This window comes from Trachurus japonicus, chromosome 2 (assembly GCF_045865225.1).
Source record: "Trachurus japonicus isolate A0001 chromosome 2, Traja_1.0".
Lineage (NCBI taxonomy): Eukaryota > Metazoa > Chordata > Actinopteri > Carangiformes > Carangidae > Trachurus > Trachurus japonicus.
In genome coordinates, this window is record NC_140908.1 from 3,728,231 (window position 1) to 3,738,863 (window position 10,633).

The 10,633-nt window shown below is 42.4% G+C and overlaps 1 protein-coding gene across 1 annotated transcript; it reads left to right on the top strand.

Annotated features, from left to right (window-relative positions):
• The first annotated feature begins 537 nt into the window (after window positions 1-537).
• Window positions 538-10,397, top strand: ptger2a (prostaglandin E receptor 2a (subtype EP2)). Its single transcript, XM_085804275.1, has 2 exons — window positions 538-1,359; window positions 9,297-10,397. The coding sequence occupies exons 1-2, from the start codon at window positions 538-540 to the stop codon at window positions 9,582-9,584; spliced, it is 1,110 nt and encodes a 369-aa protein (XP_085660401.1). The 3' UTR covers window positions 9,585-10,397.
• The last annotated feature ends 236 nt before the right edge of the window (window positions 10,398-10,633 follow it).

Genomic DNA, 10,633 nt, shown 5'->3' on the forward strand with positions numbered 1-10,633 from the left:
TTAAGTACATATCCAGAGGATATTAAGAGAGTTAAAAGCTCCTTAAATTCATTTAGAAAAAATTATAGTAATTCATTGATGTGAAAAAGAAGAAATGTACTCTTACTCTTACTCTTACTTAAAGTAAATTTAAAAGCATGTACTTTTGGATACATAAGTACCTTTAAAAGCAAGTACTTTTTTACTCTTACTGGAGTAACATGTCGACTGAGCTACTTTTACTTGTAACGGAGTACATTTTGACCAGTAGTAGCTACCTATTTGTACTCTTACTCAAGTACTGGGGTGGAGTACTCTGTCCATCTCTGATTATTATTATTATTATTATTATTAATGTACACTTACAAGTGGGTTACAGTGAGTCTTACCCACAGCATGCAAGATACTGATGCATGTGGTTTTCACAGATGTTCTTTTTTCTGTTCTGTTTCAGCGAGATGGCTGCAGACAACAACAACAACTTCAGGACACTCTTTTGATTTTTTTTTTTTTTTTTTTTTTTTCCCCCAAATCAAATCCAGCATGTCTTCACCCACGATGATTCCAAAGTACGAGAAATGCCACACTATAGACTTCATTGAACCCCCCACGTCTCCTCTGATCAGCGCCAGCATGTTTGCTGCCGGGATCTTCGGCAACGTGGCGGCGCTGGTCATCCTGGAGATCCGGAGGCGCAGGGAGACGAGGAGCGAGGGCACGTGGAGGCGCAAGCTGTTCCACATCCTCATCACGTCGCTGGTGATCACGGACCTGCTGGGAACCTGCCTCATCAGCCCGTTGGTGCAGGTGGCGTACGCGCAAAACACGTCCATGGTGGGGATGTCGTCTGGCGATAAGGGCGTGTGTAAGTACTTTGGCGTCAGCATGACCTTCTTCAGTCTGGCCACCCTGTCGCTGCTCTTCTCTATGGCGTTGGAGAGGTGCTTCGCCATTGGATACCCCTACCTGTACAGCCAGCACGTCACCAAGAAGTGCGCCTACATCACGATCCCGCTGGTGTTCCTGCTGTGCATGCTCTTCTGCCTGCTCCCGTTCGTCGGATTTGGTAAATATGTACAATACTGCCCCGGCACGTGGTGCTTCATCGACATGAACCCGACAGAAAAAGAGGACCGGGCCTACGCCAACCTGTACGCCACCATCCTGCTGGTGCTGGTGCTGGCCATCGTGGCGTGCAACGGTTTCGTGGTGTACCAGCTGTTCAAGATGTACCAGCGGAGGAAGAGGAGCGGCTCGGTGATGGCCACGTCCAGATCCAACACCGACCGCAGAGCCATGTCCATGGCCGAGGAGGTGGAGCATCTCATCCTGCTGGTCTTCATGACCATCATCTTCATCATCTGCACGCTCCCCCTAGTGGTAAGACACACATGCACGCTTCTCACCCCACAGGAGCAGTTATTTTGGGATAGTTCACCCAAAATTCAAATTTCACTCATTATCTACTCACCTTCATGTCGACTAAGAGCTGGGAGGAAGAAGTTTCAGAGTCCTCCGTGCCTTCTCTGAGTTACAGTGCAGCACTGCATGTCCATATGACGGTTGAGAACGGAGCTCACTTTTCTTCGTCCAAAAAGACACACCAAAAAACATCCAAATACCTCCATACTGCTCCTCTGTAATGTCCCTCTTGTATTGAAGCCCCAACATGAGAAATTGTTCTGAAAAAAATTAAATAAGTCTATGTTTTAAGCTTGTTTATAGCGGAAGCTCCCAGTGTCTCTGTTCACTACTCTGCCTGTGTCAGTGCAAATCTCGCGCAATTTGCATTGACACACAGTTCACGGCTCCGCAAATCTCACAAGATTCCAGCAGAGCAACACTGGGACGAGCACTATGGAGGTATTTGGATGTTTTTTGGTGTGTCTTTTTGGACGAAGAAAAGTGAGCTCCGTTCTCAACCGTCATATGGACATGCAGTGCTGCACGGAGCCCCGCTGTAACTCAGAGAAGGCACGGAGGACTCTGAAACTTCTCCCAGCCCTTAGTCGACATGAGGGTGAGTAGATAATGAGTGAAATTAGATTTTTGGGTGAACTATCGCTTTAATTGACTTGTTTTGGGGTTAATTACCTCCATGGGTCAGTCGGGCAAATAGTTAACAGCAGAAATTGATTGAAGTCCCATCATGCAGTGAGCGAGCAGCTCCTTTTACACGACGCTGATGCACTTTAAATTTTCTTATCTTTGTTTTGGAGCTGGAATTCGTAAACACCATTAGCCTTTGAGCCATGAGTTGCAAGACATGGTGTAACTCGTATGATGAGCTTTAATGCTTCCTTTAGGATATTTAAACTGTATTGAGATTCTACAAGTGGCAGAAATGTAGTGTATTGTATCTACTAGATTTAATTTGCATGATACAGTCTGACCTGTATCTGTAGTTAACCGTCTCTCCACACTTGTGGCGTTTATGACAATGCAGCTATTCAGTCAATAAAACAATAGACTATGGAGGGTTCTGATGCCAAGTTGTGGACAGGAAACAGCTACTCACAGCTACTGACTCAGCTACTGCTTTTGATGCCACAGGTACGGACAATAAACGTTTAAAAATGGATTTCATTACTGTGTGACAGAGCGCATGAGCTGTATCATAATGGATATATTTAGTTGTCTGGGTTCAGAGGAAAATATAAATCACAATTACACAATCACTACTGTAAAAAAAAAAACTTATCTGTAAGGAAAAGTACAAATGACTCTTTCCCTGGTGATGAGCCATTACGTTGTCTCAGTAAGACGACCGGGGCAATATGTTGCTAACCACCACGGTCCTGAAAGTGCCACTTTGGACTTGAAATGTGAAATCGATAACGCTCCCAGCAGTGTATGATGCTGTGCACTCGCAGGCATCAGTATAATGGGGCTATTTGGTTTGTGGCTGTATCTCAGTTGTGGCTTGAAATGCGCAGTCACGGCCTTCGTCTCTGCAGCGATCCTGCATCACAGTTAATTGAATAGAGGAATGTGATTGAGGACAGAAACGACTTTGTAAGGTCGACTTCCTGACAAAACAGACAGGCTTTTAGAGAGTCTGTGTCAAGATGAGCTCGAATAGGTTTGACACTTCAAAAACTAGATGTATTGTGGAGTATTTTTACTGGAAATTTAGTTAGTTAAAGCAACATCATAAACAATTTAGAGCGTTTTAATTACTGGATCTAATCTGTCTCACTTCGTCAGAGCATTTTAAGGATAAATAGGATTACGGGTATGGTAGTTCACCAATTTTTTTTTCTTTAAACCACTTTTATTACAGCTTTTTATTGAGTTGATGGAAATTTGCACACTGGCCAAGCACACAAGTGGGAAACATTACACATAATAACCAAAGGGTGATTAAACTGAGAATAGATTGGAGAACATTTTAAAAGTGTAAATATGAGGGTTCATTTAACGGCCCTGCTCTGCAGAGTGCACCACATACAGTACCAGGTGTTACTCCTGCACAGGTAGAGGACACAGGGATCAGCTTTCCTCACTGCTTAATAAGGAGGGAATAAAATAGATGACTTGGGTACAGTGAGGTTATACTGTACAAGGACGGAGAGAGAGAGAGAGAGAGAGAGAGAGAGAGAGAGAGAGAGAGAGAGAGAGAGAGAGAGAGAGAGAGAGAGAGGAGGCAGCAGGAGAGAAGAGGGCAGACCAACTAATGAGGACGCATCAGATGAGATCTCCTCTTGTCTCAAAAGCACACATCTACATTTAGGCCTCATATGGCAAGCAGATTTAACATTTAAAAGCTAAGTTTGACTATCCAGAATTAACATTGTAGATATCAACAACGTCTTTCTGACTCGTCGCCTAGTCAAAACTTAATTTAAGATATCTGAACAGGGACATGTAGAAATCTTTAATGTGGTGAATCAAAGATATCTTGAACTGGAATTATGACTAGTCAGAATCCTTGTGGAGTTGTAGTAAAAAGCAACTGGACTTCTTTTCGTGCTTGAAGACGTTTCACCCCTCATCCAAGAGGCTTCTTCAGTTCTGAGTGAAGTCCAGTTGCTTTTTACTACAACTCCACAAGAACAAGATGACCTGGATGACTGAGAACCTTCACGGACAGACTAGTCAGAATCAAATTGTAGATATCTCAAACTGGAATTAGGAATAGTCGTAATTCAGTTACAGATATCCGTAATTCACATTGCGGATATCTGCAACTGAATTATAGATATCTGTAATGACAAACCCCATACACATGATCGGTTAAAGTGACGTCATTTGTCCAAGGAAGAACGTAGTTGTGGATATCTGAAACGACAGTTGTGGATAGGAAGAATGTAGTTGCAGATATCTGAAATATTCTTTTCGACGAGGCAAAACTGAATTACAGATATGTGCAACACATACCCAGTCTGGCTTTTAAATGTTAAAATGGCTTGCCATAGGCCTCATCAATATTGATATTTGTTTAATATTCAGACACTGTCATAACTATGACATGCATTATTTGTAGATGGAAACTCATGATACAAGATTGTTATTATCTGGTGATGTCTCACTTGCTTCATGTTCTTGTTTCTCTAATTGTGTTAACTGTGCAACAATGGAAAGGCCGTGCTGAGTCTCACATTAGGCAAATGCTCACAGCTCTTTTTCTTTCTCTTTCAATTTCCAGTTTTAAGTCTGCAGCCTTGTGGGTTTTTTTATTCTCTATTATCTGGTTGTGTGCGTGCTTCTTCATGTCTCCTGTGGCTAGCCATTAGCCTGTCCTATTTTGTCTTATCAGATATCCTCCAGTCACCAGACCCTCCACCACACGCGCAGAAGTCATCGACAACTTTTATTTCAGCCGTGCATGATCAAGTCTTCTTATAATGGGAGCCACATGTCATACATACGTGTCTGTCGAGGTCTCCACTCCTCTGTTCTCCTCTTTCTCCTCGTGTTTCCACAGGATGGCCACATTAACCTATTGACGGACATTTCCACTTGCTGCCCTGCAGAGAGAGTAGAAAACCTTTTACCATATTTCACACTGCCTCAGTATCAATAACAACAGCAACGGTATCTATAGTTGTTGGCATGGTTTCTCTGCAGTAACAGTGCAGCTGTCCCCTCTGTCTGGTTAGATAAACTCAGACACTCAGTGTACACAGTTTGAGGAGAAATGTCCTTTTTGTTTCATTTTTTTCTACACATATTGTAAGTAATGGCTTAAACAGTGCATTTGTCTGTTGTAAACATAACGAGCTTGTGTGTATCTGAGACCGATGGAGGTTATAGGAGGTTGTTATGAGCTGCAGCACCAGCCCCATGCAGTCTTCATTTCATCTGGTGAAATGTTAAACCTCTGTCGCGGAGGGCAAACAACTGTTTCAAAGTTTACTATGGATTTCAAGCGATAAAGCTGCTGCTAAAGCAAATTGCACACATTGTTGAGTGAGTACACACAGTACAGTACTACAGGGTGGAGCTCAAAGTTAATTTGATATTTGCTTTGTGGTCACAGCTTTCCCATGTCCACACATTCAGAAGCATACTAATAGCACTTCAATTACTTCATTTATCTACAGCATTACAGAAAACTCTAAGGGGCTTCCTACTTGCAATGCAATACCACAGTGAAGGCAGGATATCACACACACACACACACACACACACACACACCCATACACTATCATATTACATTTTTCTGCCAATATGAAACTGTAGGCTGAGGAGGCATCTGTGTGTCATATACCACCAGTTATCTCCGATTGCATTAAAAATGGAAAAGGTCAGACTGTGGCCTTCTGCACACAGAGACAGTGATGAGGAGGTGGAGACCGGTAATAAAGATCAGGATGGATCTGAACCCGGGGGAAACACAGTGAGCGGCGTGATGCAATGCAGACGATGGAGTGGACAACAAGTTCTCGATATTGTTCTCAATAACAAATCTAAGAGATATATGGGAAGTGATAAGAATGAGTCTCTGAGCCCGCACAGACATTTCGCGTTAACACTTTTATTACACTTCCTGCGCGAGTCCGATTTCATAGCTCAGTCTGGAAAACCAAAAAATCTGTCTTCCTTCGCTCGCACACGAGATCCTTCGCCTGCTGTGTTGTGTTTTTGTCTCACACACACGGTGAGGCCTGTCACCAATCACAGTAATGACCTCATGTGGTTCAGTTTAAAATGACGTCGGGGTTGTTATGGAGCTGTTTTACACATCACACCTTGTTCATGTTTTAACGCTCATTCGTTAGTTTGGTTTTTTATGTTAAGTTATGTAATGAATTGAAGCTATTTTCATGCAATGGCTGAGAAAATCTGGGAAAGTGGGTATTAACCGGCTTTCTCAGGAATTAGACAACAGCTGCTGATAAGCTCCTACTAAACAAGACCATTTTGCAGCTGTGGAGCTGGAAAGCTAAATAGACTGTGGGAAAAACCCATTAGTCTTGATAGCAACTATTCAACGACTAGTTTGTGCGACTGTGCAACAGGAAATTGACCTAATGAGAATGCCGTGACAGTGTTGGCACAACGGGGTTGGCGCAACCATCGCCATCTCAGGAAGCAGCATGGGTGCTTTTACGGGGCGTCAGTAAAAGTGAGTGAGTCTAGGGAAAAAGCAGAGAATGAAGAAATAGTGTGTGTAATTCAGAGAGAAGCAAAGGGACAAAAATAGGTGGAAGATTTAAAAAAAAAGAAAAAAAAAAGAAAAATGTGAAATACCAGAGAGGTGAATAAAAGAAGTTAATAAAAGTTCTTAACAAAAAGCTACAAGGTCGTTTTTCCTTTCACATTTAACTAGATATTGTTTCTCTCTGGTCCCCAGAGAGAGCAGCAGCAGGAATTCCTAAACCTGTGAACTACTCATAGCTTCCATGGATTGTATTAACACACTGGTTCTCAACCTTGTGGTCATCAGCCCAGGGGGCTTCACTGCTTCTCGCTGCAGCCGCTCTCTCTGCAGTAGCTGAACTCACTTAAACCACAGACAAGGAACTAATCAGTGAAGCCTGCTGCTCATTCTTGGCCTCGGTGCCACCATATAAAAACAGCTGCAATCAAAAGCTGCTTCCATTTAAAAAGGTCAAAAACTTTCTTTCTTTTTCTTTTTTTTTAAATACAGCAGTTATCGATCAGGGATGCCCGAGAGCACACGTCACAAAAAACATTTGTGATCTTATTTACAGTAGTTTCTCCCCCTTCCAGCTAGCTGAAATTGAAAAATATCAATTTAAATCCAGTCTCTAGGAAAAACAGCTAAATTAAATCTGCAAATATATAATAGGTAACAAGTCTGGCTAAGAAAGATAGCATCACCTGCCAAAATCGACAGGATATCTGGATTTCAATCTCAATTTGGTTTTCCCCACATCTTGCCTGTCAGCCGCTCCCTGAACCACAGAGTGCACACACACGCACGCACACACACAAACACCACGTTCTTAATCATTTATAGGCTGGCTGTGTGTTTGCCACAGCAGTTCGTCTGAAGCCCAAACAAAATTAGAGTAGTTCAATATGTTCTTTGAATTAGACCGTTACTCTGTGCTCTGCAAACATCCTGTGAGCGTTGGATTGTTTTCTGCATGAAGGAGGATAAAATTGGCAGGTGTGCTTTTTGTTCCGTGTTACACAATTGACATTTGACCAAAAAAAAAAAACATTCATCATGCAAAAGTTATTTTGAGCAAACACACAAAGTGCACACTGCGATGCAAATGGACCAACAGGGCTTCTGTAGTTAAGATACAGAGACAACAACACCATTCCCAGATACCAGCTGATAACTATCTCTGTTAACAGGAAAGCAGGTCAGGGAATAGACACACGTTTGGTTGTTTCTATTTAGTCACAGACGAAATAAAAAGTTTGAATATCTGAACTCTGTCACATGAGAGGAAGGTACTGAATTCATTCTGGCTTGTGGTTGTCCCTTTGATAGTGTGTGCTGATTTGTAAACACCGGGATTTGGCAAACAAAGCGCAATATTTACATGTTTTGGGGGTTTTTATGATATGGTGGCTTCTGCATCTATTTACATGGCAGTCTGTCTCCACATTGAACCTCACGAGATTTTTGGCAAACATCCAAAAACAAACTAATCGTAACGAGGTTGGTCGTCTTTCTGCAAGATAACAACCGTTGACTGTGAATGTAGGTCACTCATGTTTTGACAGCTCTCAGACAAATACTCAGTTCACTACAGTTATGCAATCAAAGACAGAATAAAGTAGAGTGAAGCGTAAGTTTTGTGGTACATCTAGCTCAAGTGAAACACAAGCCGTCAAACCACCCAGGTTTCTGTTTTCCCAGAGTCACATGTGTCTCTGATCTCTCGCTCTCTCTCTCTCTCTCTCTCTCTCTCTCATTTTTTCAACTGGATATCAAGACTTAAGTGTGTGTTTGGAGGATGAACAGAGAGATCGGGGCTGAATTGAAGCTTAGATGACGTTTGAACAGGAATGTGAACCCGAAAACAGACAAGCAGATCTGATGTCTGTCTTCAGCTTCCTGTCAGGAGGAGACAGGAGAGGAGTTACATACATTTTGTCCGCTTCTTATCTCGCTGCTGTGGAGTGTTCAGTGTGGGGTTTATAAACCAGGATTTAAAGGGATAGTTCAACATTTTGGCAAATTGGCCCATTCCCATAATCCCTATAGTCTTAGCAGTAGGTTTGTTACCTTTAATTGTCGGTGCAAGCTGTTTTTGAGCCGGGAGCTGGTCAGAGCTACGCTACGGAGGCTCATGGGATTTCTTGGTTTCCCTCATCAAACTCATCAAATACACAATTCAACAACTCCAAAACAAAACGCTCTGGTGGACAAGTTGTGACCTGCACATTCACCACGCTATGAGATAATAACACAACGTTACCAGACAGAGTTGTTTTAGAGGTAAATTCAGAGACTGCTTGATGAAAAACTGTCCCTGAAGGCAACGCGCATCATATGTTTTGCATGAATTTCCCTCTAAAACAACTCTGTCTGGTAACGTTGTGTTATTATCTCATACCGTGGTGAATGTGCAGGTCACAACTTGTCCACCAGAGCGTTTTGGAGTTGTTGGATTGTGTATTTGATGAGTTTGATGAGCGAAACCAAAGAAATCCCATGAGCCTCCGTAGCTCGCGGCTCTGCTCCGCCATTCTAAAAATAGCTTGCACCGACAATTAAAGGTAACGAACCTACTGCTATGACTATAGGGATTATGGCAATGGGCCAATTTGCCAAAATGTTGAACTATCCCTTTAAGATAGGATGTGGCATGCTGTGTGCGTGATTCAATAGTGGGATTATTAACCCTAACTCCTATATCTTCTTTCCTCTCTGTCCCGTCTCACAGATCCGGGTGTATATCAACTCCATTGGTATTCGTACGGAGTCTCACCCCATGGACCTGATTGCCCTGCGCTTCATCTCCGTGAACTCCATCATTGACCCCTGGGTCTTCATCCTCCTCTCCCCCAGCGTGCTGCACTTCTGCTGGGCCACGGTCTGCCGCGCCCCCCTCGGAATCTCCAGGGGCTCCTTCTTTAAAACATCAATCGCTAAAGAGAATAACGCCAACATCGCTCTGTCTCATCCCGCCCAGGACTACACCGACCATTTCCCCTCTGCGGAGACTCTATAACTGTAGCTGTACATTATCAACTTTGGTGTTTATTTATTGGACACATGATATAATTGTGTGTTTTCTTGGTGGTCACATAAGAAGTGGAGAGCTTTCATGGGCCGTAGCTTCTACTCCCCTGTGGGTGGACTACTTGTGTGGGTGTTGCCGTGAAGATAACCCTTTTCTGAACTGATTAGCACGTCATCCAGCCACTTTTATCAGCCCTATCTGCTTTTGGCATTTACTAGGTGTTTCCGACTACTTCTGTAGTAGTTCAATTGAAAAAGAAAAAGGCTGCTGACTGGAAAAAACAAATTCAGATGGAAATGGAAATGGAAAACTCCCAAGTACTTTTGTCTGAAATAATGCATCAAGACAAAACAGGTTTGGAGCGTCTTGAGCAAGGAGATGATTCAGAATTCAACACAGTAAAGACGTTATTCTGTCACCGCCAAGCACAGGAAATGGATTATCCTTCAATCCAGGACAAAGAGCGAAGGAAGAGACCTTGCATGCTTATGCCTTCTCTGATTCAAAATGCTGCTTTCCAAACTGTTGTCACTGGTTCTGGGAATGGTTATCCAAGTGAGACATGACGGATTTCATAAAATGCCATAAAATACAGACCTGTACAGAGCAAAACACACTCCCTAAAAGGTTCAGTGAACAGGTATACAGTATGAAAGACAAAGTGGGGACATGAACATCAAATGGGATCGTGATGCTTATGTATGAAGATCAAATTTAAGGAGCAAATACATGTCAGTGCCAGCTGTAGATATCAGTCTGAGGCCTGTCTAGGTAAAACCCAGATGTAGCTACAGCTCTGGAAAAAATTAAGAGACGACTCCTAAAATGATCAGTTTCTCTGGTTTGTGTTTGAGTAAAATTAAATTTAAAAAATTTTGTTTTATTCTATCAACTACCGACAACATTTCTCCTAAAATTGAACTAAAAATATTGTCATTTAGAGCTTTTATTGGCTGAAAATGACTAAACTAGTCTAAATAACTTCTTTCAGACCTTGAATAATAATAATAATAATGCAAAGAGAACATGTTCATATT